This window comes from Oryctolagus cuniculus, chromosome 14 (genome assembly GCF_051225735.1).
Source record: "Oryctolagus cuniculus isolate XC-2025 breed Fujian yellow rabbit chromosome 14, ASM5122573v1, whole genome shotgun sequence".
Classification (NCBI taxonomy): domain Eukaryota; kingdom Metazoa; phylum Chordata; class Mammalia; order Lagomorpha; family Leporidae; genus Oryctolagus; species Oryctolagus cuniculus.
This window is the reverse complement of record NC_142880.1, coordinates 97,263,435-97,281,341: the sequence shown is the minus strand read 5'-3', so window position 1 is coordinate 97,281,341 and position 17,907 is coordinate 97,263,435. Positions and strand designations below refer to the sequence as shown.

General features: G+C 62.9%; 1 protein-coding gene across 2 annotated transcripts in view; it reads left to right on the top strand.

The window, feature by feature from the left end:
• The window catches only part of AHRR (aryl hydrocarbon receptor repressor), a 67,851-nt gene that overhangs the window by 30,057 nt on the left and 19,887 nt on the right, over nucleotides 1-17,907 (top strand). For both annotated transcript variants that reach the window (XM_070056960.2, XM_089313337.1), the window contains exon 5: nucleotides 116-222. In XM_070056960.2, the coding sequence (XP_069913061.2) occupies nucleotides 116-222 (107 nt within the window). The remainder of the gene's footprint in view (nucleotides 1-115; nucleotides 223-17,907) is intronic.

Sequence of the window (17,907 nt, the reverse complement as noted above, 5' to 3'; positions counted from 1 at the left end):
CTGTGACAGCCGTGTGGGGCTCACTGTGCTCTGTGACAGCCGTGTGGGGCTCACTGTGCTCTGTGACAGCCGTGTGGGGCTCACCTGTGGGGCTCACCTGTGCTCTCTCCGGCAGCCGTGCAGGACAGGCTCTCGAGTCCGCTGGCGACAGGGACCTGTGCACCGGGAGGCGGCCACCTGCATGGAGGCTCTGCTGTGTTGGAGGGGCGGCTGCTGCTGGAGGTGAGTGCCCCCACATCACTGTGGCCAGGGGAGGGCGGCATCGCAGCTGTGACTAAGGAGACAGAGCGCTGTCCATGCAGGTGACCCGGATTGGGTCAGTCCCGGGAGGAACCCACGCCTCATCCTGTGTCTCTCTGTGATGAAGGCTCGTAAGAAATTAGCCTTTTTTCTTCTCCGAATTAAGTGTTTAGGAAAGTCCGCTTCAAGCCTCTGCTGTGGCTCCAGCCTCGGGACGCCTGGTGTGAGGGCCCACGCCTGGGGCCCTGTCAGGCTGGCTGTCCTCCGAGACGGCCTCTCCCATGGCCTGGGCCACCAGGGGAATTCCCTGGCAAGGGGCGGTGGTGGAGTGGGCTCTGGCTGTTTCAGAGGTGTGGAGAGCTCGGCCCCCACCACGTCCCTTCCTGAAGCCATGCCTCTCTCTGTCTCCTGCCAGGGGCTGTCCTGGGAGGTCCTCTGCCTGACCCTAAGGACCCGACTCAGTGCGGGGCGAGCAGGACACTCCCTCCCCTGTCCACCGCCTCTTGGCCGGCTCTGCTGGGCCAGGCCTCCCCAGGGCTTTTGGCCCCAGCTTTTTCCTGCCTCACTGCTTTTCTCAGCGAGGGGTCCTCAGGGGTGGCGTGCGCTGTGGGGCTGGGACGTGACTCACCACCCATCATCACCACCGTGCCACCCGAGGCACCAGAGCTGTCGTCTTTGTAGCCACCCTCCCGCTTTCTTCGCTCTCTTCTTTCGGTGAGAAAGCTTCAAACAAAGGAGAGAGGGAGGATCCTGACTGTCCCGGGCAGCTGTCCGCCCCGCCCAGGCCCTCCTTGTCGCCCCCACACCTGCATTTTGCTTTACCGTCTCTGCTCCCCTTGCTGTGCCCGTGCGGCCTGAGGCCCCTCGTGCACTCCTGTGTGTGCAGCGGGCCCTCCCTGGCTCCCTGGCCTGGCTTGCAGCCCCTCAGTCTCCCTGCTGCACCAGGTGGGAGCCTGGAGTGTGGAGCGGCCCGGAAGCCAGGGTCTGGACAGGCTGTCAACCCTTGCTGAGGGGTGGGCTCCCTGAGGGTGGTGTTCTTGCTAGGGAAGGACGCACGCTTCCCGGGCCACGAGTGACGGCCTTCGGCAACACCCAGCAGCGCGTGTGCTGGGCCCAGGGCAGAGGCACGGTCACATCTGCACCCCATTGTCCGAGCAGGTTAGGCGTGAGCCCCACCCAGACCAGGGCCTGGGTCTGAGTTGGCTTTGCACGCCGTCCGTCGTGGAGGAAGACTTCCACGCCTCGTTCCTCACTGCCGATCGCCTCTTTAAAACAGCTCTTCCTCGGCGCGGTGCAGCCAGAGCTTCCCAAAGTGTCCCTTGTGGACCTGAAGCTCAGCAACTCATCCATTCTTGCTTTGCTCCCTCACTTGTCCTGTCGAATCCGAGAATCATCAGCTCTTTGGCCAACACTGCAGCGAGCCACAAAACACAGACCTGCACGCAGGGCAAGTGGGCACACGGAGCACATGGAACACGCGCGGAGCACAGAGCACGCAGAGCACACGGAGCACATGGGGCACGGGGAGCACACACAGAGCACGCAGAGCACACGGGGCACACAGAGCACACAGAGCACACGGGGAACACAGAGCACATGGGGCACACAGAGCACACAGAGCACACGGGGCACACAGAGCACACAGGGCACACACAGCACACAGGGCACACAGAGCACACGGGGCACACAGAGCGTGAATAGCACATGGGGCACACAGAGGTGCGGGGCACCCAGACCTCTGCCCCTCCGCTCACTTGCCTGGTGGTGCTGTGGCCGCCACCAGCCACAGAGGGCGCCTCTGCCCCCAGCTGAGCCCTGAGCCCCGACTTCCGCCTGAGCTGCTCCCCGAGGCCTCGACTGGGAGGGGAGGCTGTGCCGAGTCTGGGGCCCGTCCTTCCCTGTGGGAGGGGGTGTGGTTGGAGCCCCCTGGGCGGGCTTTCCCAGGAGGAGGACATTTGGAAGGGGCCGCGGACTCCCCCAGCCTTGCATCCCTGCGGGGTGAGCTGGGAAGGAGGGGGAGGGTGTGACTGGCGCCCCTGGGGGGGGGCGGGGCCGGTCTCCATCCTCCTTACCAGGCGCTTGGGCTGCAAGCCCTTGACTGCACCCAGGGCAGGCCAGGCCAGGGCCACCGCGGTGCACAGCTGGGCACGGGTGCTGGGTTGGGGTGGGCAACAGGGGAGAACCTGGAGCTGCTGGGTTTCCACTCCCATTGCCTGGGAGTGGCAATGTGTTTAGTGCAGAGAAGACAGACACAGACTCCGGCAGCTGTGAGCCCCTCGGGGCAGGAAGCTGACCACGCTCTCGCTGGAGTTCAAGTGTAAGGTGACGTTTTCTAACACACATTTTAAAATTTCCATGTGCTAACTTCACGTCGTTTGGCGTTCAGTGGAGTGGTGTCAGGATGCAGACAGTGGCACCCCCAGGCATCCCCGTCCTGCCCCCTGAGCCCCATCAGGCCCTGTGAACAGGGTCAGGGCTCCGTCCCCTGCCGCCGGCTTCCGTCACTCAGCCACGCGAGGCTCCTGGCACGACGTCCACTCAGCTGTTTGCAGGCTTCACACCGGCTTTTCCGTGAGCTGGGTCCCCCGGGGCACTCACCTGCGGCGGGGCTGCGGTGCTGTGGCAGGTGCCGTCGGCCGACTCGGGGAACTGTGGAAAGCTTGGGCGATTCAGAAGCTTGAGGACGCAGGGGCCCAAGCACTCTGTCCATCTTCCATTGTTTTCCCAGTCACAGTAGTAGGGAGCTGGACCGGAAGTGGCACAGCCAGGACTCAAACTGGCGCCCATATGGGACGCCGGCACTGCAGGCGGCGGCTTCACCTGCTACGCCACAGCGCCGGCCCCAAGGCCATGATTGTTAAATAAGACTCATTTATCTGTAAATCAGGGAAAGAGGATGGGGGAGAGAGGGAACACGCAAGAGATACCTCTTCCATCTGCTGGTTCTTGCCCCCAGTGGCTGCACCAGGACCCTGGAACTGCACCCGGTCTCCCACGAGGGTAGCAGGGGCCCGAGCTTACATGGGGTCTTCTGCTGCTTCACGGGTGTGTTAGCAGGGAGCTGCCAGGACTCAAACTGGCGCTCGTGGGATGCGGGTGACACAAGTGCCGGCTTGACCTGCTGTGCCACACACCGGCCTCTGGAGTCCGTGCTTTTGGTAACACATCCAGAACCCTTTCTTAAGCTTTCGTGTCCAGGTGGAAGATCCCTGTTTGGCCACCTTTGGTCCAAGGTGTGAGGTACAGGTCAAGTTCCACTGTATTCTCCTTCTTCAGCGCCGCAGGTTAGAAAGGCGGTCCCTTCTCCACCAAATGCCCTCACACCTTGTGCAAATCGGCTGGCTGCATTTCGTAGGTCTGTTTCTGTTCTGTTGGTCAGCACACCCAACCGTTACTGCGTACAAGTAACTGAGCAGCACCTGGGTAAATATTCCAGTTTGTTCTTTTTCAAAATCACGTGGGCGGACACTTGGGGCAGCGGTTAAGCCGGCATTCTCATCCCAGAGCTGCCGCTGACTCCAGCTTCCTTCTAACGCAGCCCACGGAGGGGCAGTGCCGGCTCAAGGACTGGGCCCTGCCCCTGCTCCTGTGTGGGAGACCTGGGTTGAGTCCTGGGCTCCTGGCTTCCGCCTGGTCCCTCCCTGGCTGTTGTGGGCATCCGGGGAGTGAATCAGCGCGTGGAAGATCTCTCTCTGTCTCTCAGTCTTCCTGCCCTCCGAATCCTTTATCTTCTTCTATGCAGGTTTGTGGGGAGCAACTTGGACTAGACTAAGTTACTGGAATTAAGACTTATTCTATGCATCTGCTCTCCCACAATATGGCGCTGAGAAGGGAGAAACAGCTTCTACACAGCTGCCTCCAGTTCAACCAATAAACTGTAGGACCTACTCCTGATTGGAGGAGAGCAGCGTACTCAGCGTGTGGGTAGCAGAGTTGGGATTGGTGGAAGAGGACTATAAAGGAGGAGAGAGACAACATGCACCAGGAACATCTAAGGGGAACATCTAAGAGGAACACCTGTGCAGCCCCCGAGAGAGCCGGCCGGCGGTGTGCCGCTCCCCCGCGGAAGTGGGGAATGTGGCAGGGGGAACCGCCCTTCCACGGAGGTGGAAGGGACGGTAGCCAACCCAGGAAGAACCAGCAGCAAACCCGGGGAGGGCCGAGCAGACGAAAGAACAACGCAGGGTCCTGTGTCGTTCCTCCACGAAGACGGGGAGCGACACAGGTTAGCATTAGCTTATTGATCCTACAAAAATCCCTGTTGGTTTTTCCCTGGAGTTGTTGAAGCAGTCATTGGATCTGGGGAGAATTCCCATCCAACAACCCTGCTTCTCCCAAACACTGAGCGGGGGCCTCTGAGTTTGTCACCGTGTTTCTGCTTTCAGCATGCAGTGCCTGTATATTTGTATTAAACCAATGCCCAAATATTTCCTATTTTTGTTATCAGAAGGGAGACTTAAATTTCAGTTTCCAGTTGTCCACTGCTAGTATATAGAACACAGCCTACTTTCCAAGGTGACCTTCTCTGACCTTTTTTAACCCAGTGGGAGCTCTTGAAGTGTCCTTTTTTATTTTTATTTTTTTTATTTTTGAGAAGGCAGAGTTAGAGAGAGAGAGAGAGAGAGAGAGAGAGAGAGAGAGAAGTCCTCCATCTGCTGGTTCACTCCCCAAACAGCCACAACAGCCTAAGCTGGGCTGATCTGATGCCAGGAGCCAGGCACTTCTTCCAGGTCTCCCACGTAGGTGCAGGGGCCCAGGGACTTGGGCCATCATCTGCTGCTTTCCCAGGCGGCAGCAGAGAGCTGAATCGGAAGTGGAGCCGCCTGGACTAGAACTGGCGCCGATGTGGGATGCCAGCACTGCAGGCGGTGGCTTAACCTTCATGCCACAGCACCGGCCCGTCAAAGTGTTAATGGCTTCTGTGGGATTTCTGCACATGACTCCCGTGTCTTCCGAGAGTGGAGAAAGGTGTGTGTCTGCTGTCACTGCATCCCCGGACATCCCGCAGGGCAGGGGAACCTTGGCGTGAACGACAATGCCAGCTTGTGTGTGTTTGAGGTTTTCCATGGATGCCTCATGTCAGGTGGAGGAGTTTTGCTTGTTACTTGCTGCGAGGTCTTACTACGAATAGGTGGCACGGTTTGTAAAACGCTCTTTCCTTGTCTACTCAGGCTGGTAATGGTGTGAATTACAGTGGTTTCCCAATGCTGAGCCAACCTTGCATTCCATCACTGGGTTCAGTTTGAGACTTTTGTGGGATTTTGTGGGATTTTTGTGTGTCTATGTTCTTGAAAAATAGGGAGTCCCCCCCCCTTTAAGATTTATTTATTTATCTGAAGGGCAGAGTGACAGGAAGAGAGGGAGAGACAGAGAACTTCCATCCGCTGGTTCACTCTGCGGACGGCTGGGCTAGGCTGAAGCCAGGAGCCTGGAGCTCCATCTGAGTCCCTCACCTGGGTGCAGGGACACAAGCACGTGGGCCATCACCTGCTGCCCTCCCAGGTGCACCCACAGGGAGCTGGATCAGAAGTGGAGACTGGAACCGGCGCTCTGATACTGGATGCTGGCATAGCCAGTGGAGGCTTAGCCTGCGGCACCACGGCCCCAGCCCCAGCGGCTGTGTGATTGCCAGCTAACACCGGCTTGTTGGGGGATCTGCGTCCCTGCTCTTTCCTCTGTGTAGCACTGATGCTCCCACCGAGACCATTAGAAGATTTCTTGAAAAGCTGGGGCTGGCCCCGGCTGGAGCCTGGAGCTCCATCCGGGTCTCCCACTTGGACGGCACTGACCCCAGTACTCAGCCGTCACTGCCGCCTCCCGGAGTGCAGGTTCCAGAGCTGGGGCTCAACCCCCGGCTCTGTGACTGGGCTGCAGGCGTCTCAAGCGGCAGCCTCGCCATCGCGCAAACGCCGCGCCGCCCAAGGTGTGGGATCCTTTAGATTCCTTATGGTCGAGGGCAGGGCTGTGAAGATGGCTACTCCTGTAGGTGTGTAGGGCAATGCTGTAGCCCAGAACGCGGGCTGTGGGCGTGGGCAGAGGCGTTCCGCCGTGGGTGCGGGGCTCCGCCACGGGGAGAGGCGTTCCGCTGTGGGTGCGGGGCGCCGCTGCGGGGGAGAGGCGTTCCGCCGTGGGTGCGGGGCGCCGCCGCGGGGAGAGGCCTTCTGCAGTGGATGGGGGGCTCCGCCGCGGGGAGAGGCGTTCCGCCGTGGGTGCGGGGCGCCACCGCGGGGAGAGGCGTTCCGCCGTGGGTGCGGGGCTCCGCCGCGGGGAGAGGCGTTCCGCCGTGGGTGCGGGGCTCCGCCACGGGGAGAGGCGTTCCGCCGTGGGTGCGGGGCGCCGCTGCGGGGGAGAGGCGTTCCGCCGTGGGTGCGGGGCGCCGCCGCGGGGAGAGGCCTTCTGCAGTGGATGGGGGGCTCCGCCGCGGGGAGAGGCCTTCTGCAGTGGATGGGGGGCTCCGCCGCGGGGAGAGGCGTTCCGCCGTGGGTGCGGGGCGCCGCCGCGGGGAGAGGCGTTCCGCCCTGGGTGCGGATAGCTGGGCGTTCCGCCGTGAATGCGGGGCGCCGCCGCCAGCGCCGACCTCAGCCTGAGCGAGGCCGCTGCCGCCCTCAGGTGCTGTCCTGGTCCTGGTGCTTGTCCTGCCGCGTGTGCTGCGGGATTCTGACGCAGGGTGCGTGCTCTCGCGGAGTTAGTGTGTTTCTCCGCGCGTTCAGCCCCTGCTCCGGCTTCTCCTGCCCCACGTCTGCACTTTCGCCCCTCCCCGGTGATCACGGCTTCCCTGGCGCGCCGGCCCCGTGCTCGCCGTTGGCGCTGTATGGGAAGCGCGGTTGGGTCTGACCGGCTGCGCGTGCAGGCCCTGCGTCTGGGGAGACTCCTGATACTGGAGTTAGGGTTATTGCTTTTGTTTTGTTTTGTTTTGTTTTGTTTTGTTTTTTTCTGTTCCCCTCGCTCATGTTTTGTGCCCTCGTTTTGGCTGTGCGCGTATTTATTAGAATTCTATTTTAGTTCACCCACTGGATGTCAGGTGTGTGTTTCATTTCAATGTTTTTTAGGATTATAACATACAGGTTCCAACTCTAACAGAGTTCACTTGCATGCTGAGGACGCACCTGCCAGAGCTGGGGGCTGCTGGGGGGCTGCGTGGGGCCCCCTTCACAAACCCCTGCGTGGAGCCCCTGACAGCACCGTGTCCCAGGGCTGAGGGCCAAGTGCTGCCCGTGGTCCTGTGGCCCCAGCAGAGAACCCCCCACGCGAGGGGCCTGGGCCACTCCCACCTAAGTGACATCTCCACGCCCCTGTTCACAAGCAAGGCCAACCTCAGGTTCGGAGACACTGGATTTGGGGACACTTCAGCCAGCGTGACTGTCCTGCCCAAATGACTCCAGCTCATGGCGGGGCGGGGGGCAGCTGTTCAGGCTGGAGAGGCTCAGGGGTGGGGCAGACCCCCATCCCCCCATCCTGCACTGCTCCGCTCAGAACAGGCGGCCTTCCGAAGCCCTGTCACCCCCCCAGACGGAGACTGAGGGTCCGCGTCTGTGCTCCAAGTTCGGCTCTCAGGGCCTCCCCCAGAGAATCCTGGAGGGAGTAGGGGTCAGGCCGGCCTGCAGGGCCCCCTCCAAACTGGGGGCCCCAGCCTGTGGCGGGCCCTGGCAGCGTGCGGGGCTGGTGTCCAAGCTGGGGGCCCCATCCCACCGTCAGCCTCCTCCAGGACCAGGCCCAAGACACCCCTGGGTAGCAGTCGGTGCCGTGACCGTCTGGGCCCACAGAGACTCTGGGGTTTCAGTTTCAAAGCCCAGAGCCGCTGGAAGGGCTGCGCTGGTCGCGGTGTGTGCCCACTCTGAGGGCCGCAGCACAGAGATTTGGTTCCTGCTGGCCGCCCTGAAACAGGAAGCTCGTGGGAGGGCGCTGCAGCCCAGGCTGGACGCTGCGGACACCAGTTCTCACCACAAAGCCAGAGCCCAGGAGGAGCTCCTTCACGGATTCCACACGGGCGACGAAGTGCAGTCCAGTGGGGGGTGGGGGTGGGCAGAGGCACCAGGCAGCTGCTGCTGGGCGGGGGTCTGGGCGGGGGCTGGGCGGGGGCTGGGAGGAGCAGCCACACGTGCCTGGGTGACCTGCGAGGCCTGCCACGTCTTTGCTCCTTGGGGAGACCTCCTTGGGCAGGCAGCTGTCCAGGGAGTATGGGTGGGGGACGGCCTGTGGGCCGAGCAAGGCCGTGGTGGTCCTGTGGTTCGGCCTTGCCCAGGCCACCACAGTCAGGATCTGCAGCAGGCTCATTCTTAGGTTGATTGTTGTGGCCTGCGAATGATGCGATAAAGCCCCGAATGGCCCCTGGCAGGAAAACGGTTCCCACCAGCTAGGCCCTGGCATTGGCAGGGGCCCAGCTGGGTGGACAGGGATGGTGAAGGCTGAGGGACGGGAGTGGCATCACAGATTTCAAAGGGAAGAAGCCGTGAACTCAGCCAGTGGCTGTTTTGCAATGTCACACAACATCCCTGCAAATCAACGAGGAGGGAGCCATGGAGACGTCAGTCGGGGCCGACCCTGGGCTCAGAGCACAGCAACACCAGGGAGCCCCCGGCCCAGGTACCTGGAGGCAGCCCTGGGGTAGGGATGCTTGGGAAACCCCGTTCAACCATGTTCTGAAGGTAATTAGGGCAGTGCTGGCCACAGAAGGGGGTCTGTGGCTGGGCCGTGGGAGCCCAGCCCGGGGGCTCCGTGATCTCTGGGGAGGCCTCCAGCCAGAACCCACTGCACGGGCTGCCTAAGGCCTGGCTTCCCGTCAGCCACATGGCACCTGCTGTGAAAACAGCATACACCAGGCTGGTTCCTTCCACGTGTTAGTTTGCATCTACTTGAAAGAGAGAGTGGTTGATGCGTCGATTGTGCTTTGTGCTTCCATCTGCTGGTTCGCTCCAAAAGTGCACAAAACAGGCAGCCTGGGCAAGGCTGGGCCAGGCTGAAGCCAGGAGGCGGGAACTGAATCTGGGTCTCCCACGTGAGTGGCAGGGGCCCCAGCACTCGAGCCCTCACCTGCTGCCTCCCAGGGTGCAGTAGCAGGGAGCTGGGTCAGACACTGAGCAGCCTGGACTCTAACCTGCACTCCGGTGTGGGGCGAGGTTTGCCAGGGCGCCTGCCCCTGGGCTGGAATCTGCAGGAGAGAGGCTGGTGTGGGAGAAGGGAGCGAGTCACAGCTCCAGAGGGAAGAGGCCACGCATGGCTGCCTTGTCCTGGGACGCACGGGACAGCTGAGGGTCACTGAGAGGAAACGGGAGCCCAGAGGGACAGCAAGAGTGAGACCGAAACTGTGAGCACAGGACCCCCGAATACGGCGAGAGGCATGGGCGCTGCAGTCGGGAGATCCCCCCAGGAGAGAGAAGCAAAGAAGAGGAAAAGTCGGGAGGGCCGGCAGCCCCGCGCAAGGCTGCGCCCTCAGGGACCCAGAGATCCAGGGCGACCGAAGGGGCTCCCAGGAGCGGGGGTCTCAGGCCTGCACCCCAGACAGCGGGTCGGGAAGGATCACAGGCGGTGCTGGCACTCAGTGCCCAAGCCCCTGCTTCCTCTCCACCAGCATCTCCGGCAGGTCCTGGAGTCTGCACCTGGACCAGGCACGGGAGCTGCGGCTCAGGGACTGAGGCCGGCAGAGCCGGGAGCTGAGGTGGGTTCTTCAGGCTAAACACGTTTGCTGAAAACCACGTCAACCTCAGGCACGCAGAGCGCGTTGTGCCTGGCTCTGCAGAGCGCCTGCACGTGAGAGAAGCGACGCTTCTCAGACGAGCCCATGGTGGGCAGGCTGCAGCAAGGGGCGGCGCCGGAGGTGGGGGGTGTGGTGGGCACGGGCAAGGGAAGCCAGCGGCTTGCGTGGGGAGTGTGCTTGTGCTGGCATTTGGCTCCTGTTTCCCAAGGTTGCTGCCCGCCGTGTGCTACATCTTTCCAGCCCTTGGTCTCCAAGCCCCCTCCTCTTCCTCGGCCTCCTGTGGGCAGAGGCAGAATGGGCCCTGGCCGCCTTGGGTCCTCACAGCCTGTGTGTGGCGCCCTCCCCGTCTTCCCCCACTCTCCCCAGCTAGGCTGCCGCCAGGGCCCGGCTCTGTGCTCCCGCGGGGTCAGCTGGCCCTGGCCCCTCTCCGCTCGGCTCTGCCTTTACCAGAAAGTCCCGCCTGGATGTCGGGATGTCGGCTTTCATCTTTGTTCTTGAAGTCCCCTCCAGGCCTGGGCCCCTTCCTGGGCTTCTCTGCTCGATGTGTCCTCTCAGGGTCCCCTGAAGTCTCCACTTGGGGCTGGAAAATGCCATTTGCCTTCAGGTTTGGGTCAAAGCTGCCTTTTCCTTCAGAAATATGAGGGTACTTCAAAAAGTTCATGGAAAATGGAATTAAAAGACAAGTTTACTTTGTAAGGTCCATGTGCATGGAAATGCATGCGTGGAGGGGGTTGTCCCGGCGCCCAGTGCTGCCGCAGGACCCACGGGTCCAGTCGCTGTCGCCATCCCCTGCTCTCTGGGGCGCTTGGCGTCTTTGCGTCTGCCTCCGATGTTCTCTTTAAAAATCACCACGGAGCCCCACTGCGGAGCCAGCTGTCTTTAGCTCACCTTTTCCTTTTCTGAAAGAAATGTGTGTTTATTTGTGTCCATTAGAAAGGCCTGGACACAGAGATGTCCTGTGTCCCCAAGTGCTCAAAACAGCAGGGGCTGGAACCCAGTGGGGTCTCCCGTGTGGGTGGGCTGTCCCCTGCTGCTTCCTCCTGTGTTAGCAGGAAGCTGGAGCCAGGAGCTAGAGGCGGGAATTCAACCGCTTGGACGTGGGTCTCAGCGCCTTGCCCGCAGGCCGGATGCCTGCCCAGTGTTGCCGCGGCTCGTTCTGCTCCCAGGCTGACCGGGGGGTGCGGGTTCTTGTGCAGCAGATCCGGTGCTGTGATTGGCCTGTGAACTGGGGACGCAGGGCTGGCTCTGCCCTGCCTGAGGCTTCGGGGGGACCAGATGGCCAGACTGGCGAAGGTGCCTTGTTAGTGGCTAGCCTTTAGAAAGGAGCCCTGCGAGGGTCACTCTGGCCGGGGCTGCCCAGGAAGGAGGGAGGGGTTGCCAGGGGCAGCTCAGCCTGCATCAGCTTCCCCTGTTCCTGACCACCTGCTGCTGTCCCACCAGGCAGGCCATGTCCCAGGCCCTGGAGGAGGAGGAGGAGCAGGGCTGTGGGCGTGGGTTTCGTGCAGGCTGTCTGGTGAGGTGCAGTGTGCAGGTGCCGGTCCTCTACAGGGCCCTCCATTTAAGAAGGCTGCTGTGGGGGCGGGGTCGCTGGCAGGGAGTGGCTGGCTCAGTGGCTGCCCGAGGTGGCTCCTGTCCATGCTGGCTGCTTCAGGGGCTCAGGCAGGGTTACCTGCTGGGTCCTGACTTGGCCCTGCACCCACAGGCACCGAGCTAGGGTCTCACAGAAGCGGCTGTGAGTGCAGCCCTGAGTGTCAGGAAGCCCCGAGCCACGTGGCCACGTAGCAGACACTGAGCGGCACTGCTGTGCTGGCATGGCTTCTGGAAAAACCGCCACAAAATTCCCGAGTAGTTCCCAGCGGCCAGATGTGCCAGCGCTCGACGGGCAGGGGTGGGGTGGCTCTTTCACCGCGAGGCCTCTGCCCTTCCAGAGGAAGACCCAGAGGCTCATCTTCCCCTTCGGGATTTCCCAGGACAAGGAGTCGCCAGGGCCCTGCCCCGTGCTGGGAGCTCCAGGTGCTCCATGGGCGGGGCGCTGTTCTGATCAGCGTGGGGTGGACACACTGCCTCTGCCTCCTCTGCTCCAGTGGCTCGAAGGGGCCCTTGGTGACCAGGCCACGAGCCCTCCAGGACTGAGGCCAGGAGGGGCGGGTCTGAGACCTGAGACCTGAAGACCAGAAGGCAGGGGCTGCCTGGGTCCAGCAGGGGTGGCTGGGGCAAGGGTGCAGCCCCCCAGGATGAGGCTGAGGCCCAGACCGAGGTGCATGGGGTGCCCCCGTGCACCCAGTCCCCGCTTCAGGGCCTGACACCCTTGGATGCAGAGGCACAGGGCCAGCAGGGGCCAGTGGGTAGAGTGGGGCTGGGGGGCAGGGCTGAGGCCTGGGTGTGGCCGGGCCCCGGGGGCCTGCCCGGCTCCCTTGGAGAGCGCTGTGACATCAGAGCTCCCTGCTGACTCCACGGCCGACCCCAGGCTTCCTGCCTCCTCTCGAGCTGCTGCTCGCGTCACCCACACTGCAGCAGCTTTTCCCCCAGGACCGGCAGATGTAAACCATGAACGAGTGATGCCGAGCAGAGGTTCACAGGGAGGGCTCCACTCAGCAGCGCCAGAGTGCGCGGTCGCTGTGAGGCCCCAGGCCTGCAGCCTGGAGGGGGCAGGTGCGAGCTGGGCGCTCATGGTCGGTCCACTCCCTGAGTGCTGGGTGCTCGTGGTCGGTCCACTCCCTGAGTGCTGGGTGCTCGTGGTTGGTCCACTCCCTGAGTGCTGGGTGGTTGTGGTCGGTCCACTCCCTGAGTGCTGGGTGCTCGTGGTCAGTCCACGGGTCAGTCCATGGGTGCTTGTTGTCAGTTTACTCCCTGAGTACTGGGTGCTCGTGGTCGGTCCACTCTCTGAGTGCTGGGTGCCCGTGGTCAGTCCACTCTCTGAATGCTGGGTGCTCGTGGTCGGTCCACTCCCTGAGTGCTGGGTGCTCGTGGTCGGTCCACTCCCTGAGTGCTGGGTGGTCGTGGTCGGTCCACTCCCTGAGTGCTGGGTGCTCGTGGTCGGTCCACTCCCTGAGTGCTGGGTGCTCGTGGTGGGTCCACTCTCTGAGTGCTGGGCGCTCGTGGTCGGTCCACTCCCTGAGTGCTGGGCGCTCGTGGTCGGCCCACTCCCTGGGTGCTGGGCGCTCGTGGTCGGCCCACTCCCTGGGTGCTGGGCGCTCGTGGTCGGTCCACTCCCTGGGTGCTGGGCGCTCGTGGTCGGCCCACTCCCTGGGTGCTGGGCGCTCGTGGTCGGCCCACTCCCTGGGTGCTGGGCGCTCGTGGTCGGCCCACTCCCTGAGTGCTGGGCGCTCGTGGTCGGTCCACTCCCTGAGTGCTGGGCGCTCGTGGTCGGTCCACTCCCTGGGTGCTGGGTGATTGTGGTCGGTCCACTCCCTGAGTGCTGGGCGCTCGTGGTCGGTCCACTCCCTGAGTACTGGGCACTCGTGGTCGGTCCACTCCCTGAGTGCTGGGCGCTCGTGGTCGGTCCACTCCCTGAGTGCTGGGTGATTGTGGTCGGTCCACTCCCTGAGTGCTGGGTGCTCGTGGTCGGTCCACTCCCTAAGTGCTGGGTGATTGTGGTCGGTCCACGGGTCAGTCCATGGGTGCTCATTGTCGGTTCACTCCCTGAGTGCTGGGTGCTCGTGGTGGGTCCACTCTCTGAGTGCTGGGTGCTCGTGGTTGGTCCACTCCCTGAGTGCTGGGTGGTTGTGGTCGGTCCACTCCCTGAGTGCTTGGTGATTGTGGTCGGTCCACTCCCTGGGTGCTGGGTGCTTGTGGTCAGTCCACGGGTCAGTCCATGGGTGCTCATTGTCGGTTCACTCCCTGAGTGCTGGGTGCTCGTGGTGGGTCCACTCTCTGAGTGCTGGGTGCTCGTGGTTGGTCCACTCCCTGAGTGCTGGGTGGTTGTGGTCGGTCCACTCCCTGAGTGCTTGGTGATTGTGGTCGGTCCACTCCCTGGGTGCTGGGTGCTTGTGGTCAGTCCACGGGTCAGTCCATGGGTGCTCATTGTCGGTTCACTCCCTGAGTGCTGGGTGCTCGTGGTGGGTCCACTCTCTGAGTGCTGGGTGCTCGTGGTTGGTCCACTCCCTGAGTGCTGGGTGCTCGTGGTCAGTCCACTCCCTGAGTGCTGGGTGATTGTGGTCAGTCCACTCCCTGAGTGCTGGGTGCTCGTGGTCGGTCCACTCCCTAAGTGCTGGGTGCTCGTGGTCGGTCCACTCCCTAAGTGCTGGGTGATTGTGGTCGGTCCACTCTCTGAGTGCTGGGTGCTCGTGGTCGGTCCACTCTCTGAGTGCTGGGCGCTCGTGGTCGGTCCACTCCCTGAGTGCTGGGTGCTCGTGGTCGGTCCACTCCCTGGGTGCTGGGTGGTTGTGGTCGGTCCACTCCCTGGGTGCTGGGTGGTTGTGGTGGGGCCACTCCCTGGGTGCTGGGTGCTCGTGGGCGGTCCACTCCCTGGGTGCTGGGTGCTCGTGGGTGGTCCACTCTCTGACCCTGCCTCTTGCCAGTGATGTACTGTGCTCCCTGAAACTGCAGCCCTGTCCATTTGCAAGGGCTCGGTGATTCCCCAGGGCTGGTGCCTGCGCAGGCCGCCCCGGCCATAGGGGTCCCTGCCAGAGCCTGGGAGAGTGGGTCCCTGGGGGATCCTGGCCCTTGTCCCACCGTGGACCACCCCTCACCAGGACCCCCCCCCCCAGCAGCTGTCAGGTCCCTTGGTCATTGTTTCTGAGGAGGCAGCAGCCGGGGCACCTGGTGATGAAGTTTTTCCCGGGAAGTGCTTGGCCCCAGGCCACCCTGGCTGGCTGTGTCCTTTGCTGTGTGCAGAGGAGAGGCCTGGACGCCTGTCCGAGGCAGATTCTGAGCCCCCCAAGCCCTAGAGGCTGAGACCCTGGAGGCGAGGGACCAATCAGCGGAGGGTGGAGAGCTTGGGAATGGGAGAAAATCGGGGTGACGTCAGCAGTGCCCGTAGTGTCCACAGGGCAACGCTTGAAGACGGAGGGGTCAGCAGGGGCCTGGCTCTGGCAGGGCTCCTGGGGTGTCACAGTCACCCCCGGCCCCTGTGAGCGTCTCGCCGGGTGTCCGTGTTCAGGAAGCAGACCCTGGTGTAACAACTGCGCTCTGTTCTCAAGAAGCCGGGCCCCAGGGGGCCGCACCTGCCCGTGCCTCAGTGGCCACGGCACTGTCAGGCAACCTTGTCTTCCAGAAGCTTCCATGTGCCGTGACTGCTGTGGGGGCTGTGGGCGGCTGAGTTTACTGTTTGTGGGAGCTGTAAACAGCCAGTCAGGACTCACACGCAAACCCCATGGCGCGGCCCGCGAGTGATCTGGCTCCAGGAGGCCGGGCCGGCTGCCCTGCCGCCGGCCTGGTGCCCGCTCGCTCGCGTGACTGGCCTCAGTGTGCTGCTGTGTCGCCGTGGCAACTGCTCCCCGGGGAGCCGGCGCTCAGTTTCCTCTGCTCCGAGGAGGAGCAGGGACAGTCACCGCTTTCCCCCGTTTCTCCTTCGGCCGTGACCTTGACAGAAATACCCTTTGAAGTCCTCGCTGGCCGTTCTTCCTGCCACGGGACTGGAAGGGATCGGGATATTCGCAGGCTGCCAGAGGAAGCCCCAGCTCTGTGAGGACGTTGGTCTCAGGCCCTGCCCAGGGTGGGCGGGCCCCTCCCCGTGCCCTCTGAGGGGCAGGTGCAGTGTTCCGTGGCGTCCAGACGTGACCCTCCCCGGAGAAAGCGCAGCCTGAACCTGGATGCCAGAGCCATTTTTCCATTTGGAAATGTGATCTTGTTTTCCATGTACCGAGTTAGAAAAGAAAAAACCTGCTGTAGAATTCAGAGAGGGAGAGAGGCCGGCGAGTGTCCGGCGTGCATACTTGGAGGATGGCCTCACGCGTGGGGAGGCCTTGGCCACGGTCCTGCAGCTCGGAGTCCGATATTGAATCCATATGACTCCACAAACGGCATTTTTATGGTCTTTAAAAAAAACTCTGCCTTGTGAGTTAAAACGAAGGTTGTTTTTGGTTGTGACTAATCTCATAAAGTCTTTTTTAAGGAGGCATTTTATGTTCTCAAGGCTTGAAAATGCCTTTGGTCTTTGAACTATTATTAGAAGGGCATCACCAGGACGTGGCAGCTGAGCTGGGACAGGCGGCGTGGGAGCCGGCAAGCCGGGCCACGGGGCCGGCTTCCGCCCTTGGGCTGCCCGGCACTGCCAGCCGCACACCTGCACAGGCCTGGGGTCGCCGAGGCCTGGCGTGGACCAGACGGCCAGACCCCAAGGTCGTTCCCTCACCGCAGCCCGGGCACTGCTGTGAGTCCTCACCTCACTCGCGCTGTCTCTGCCGTGGCTGAGCCGAGCGGTGTTCGCCAGCAGGCGGTGCCTTGTGCACCCCAGCGTCAGCCCACCCTGGCTCTGCCCACATCCCAGGCCGGGGAGGGGCTGCAGCAGCCTGGTGGGTGGGCAGTGCCAGCCTGGGGTCCTCCGTGATCGGGCCCCTCCATCCTAAGACCTTGCCCTGGCTCTTAAGGTGTGGGCACCATGGTGATGGTGGCCTTGCCTGGGGAGCACGGGCTGCTTCGGCCCAGCCCCTGCCTGTGCACGGCTGTGGGCAGTCCACTCCTGCCCCCTGTCGTGGCCCAGGCCTCACCCGAGCAGGGCCCAGCACAGGCACGGAGCGCTGAAGGACATCCCTGGAAGCCGAGGCCTGGGTGGCTCTGAGGGGCGGCAGAGAGCAGCCTCGGCCCCCCAGGCTCCTGCACGCCTTCTGTGTGTGGCCAGGATCGCAGGCAAGAGCAGGCCCTTCCCAACTGTGGCCCCAGCTCACCAAGACCTGGTGACAGGAGCAGCCACAGGGTGCAGGAGCCCACAGCGGGGCTGCACGAAGCCTTGAGAAGCAAGGGACCAATCAGCAGAGGGCAGAGAGCTTGCAGAACGGGAGAAAATATGTGTGATACAGGGTGACGTCCACAACGTCCACAATGAAACCACTTGATGCAGGAACACAAACAACCTGATTTTGAAAATGTGCCAAGGACTGGAACCGTCTCTCTCAGGCGGGGACGCAGAAGTGCCCGCCCTGCCCACCTTCACACCACCAGGGGTCAGCCACCCTCAGGGTCAGCCACCCTCGGGGTCAGCCACCCTTGGGGTCAGCCACCACAGGGTCAACCACCCTTGGGGTCAGCCACTGCAGGGTCAGCCACCCTTGGGGTCAGCCACCCTTGGGGTCAGCCACTGCAGGGTCAGCCACCCTCGGGGTCAGCCACCCTCGGGGTCAGCCACTGCAGGGTCAGCCACCCTCGGGGTCAGCCACCCTTGGGGTCAGCCACTGCAGGGTCAGCCACCCTCAGGGTCAGCCACTGCAGGGTCAGCCACCCTCAGGGTCAGCCACTGCAGGGTCAGCCACCGCAGGGTCAGCCACTGCAGGGTCAGCCACCCTCAGGGTCAGCCACTGCAGGGTCAGCCACTGCAGGGTCAGCCACCCTCAGGGTCAGCCACTGCAGGGTCAGCCATCCCCAGGGTCAGCCACCGTCAGGGTCAGCCACCGTCAGGGTCAGCCACCCTTGGGGTCAGCCACCCTCAGGGTCAGCCACTGCAGGGTCAGCCACCCTTGGGGTCAGCCACCGTGGGGTCAGCCACTGGGGGCCCTACTGCAAGTGCAGGGTGGCTGTCATTAAACACCTGAGACATGCTGGCTGGGTGCAGGGGAGAGGGTGCCTGTGTCCCCCAGAAATGAGAGAGCAGCCCTGCCTTTGGCCCAGAAGTCCCTCCTCTGGGTGGGCATCAAGGCCCGAGACCCCTGCTGAGGGGCTGCTGCACTCCCAGGCGGGTGTCCATTGGCGGATGAGTGTGTGGCCACCAGGCAGCCATGGGAAAGCAGGAGTCTGCCTTCTGCAAGGACGTGGGTGACCCTGGAGGAGGCCAAGCAGAGAGCTGCAGGGTCCGCTCACATGGGGACAGAAGCCGCAGG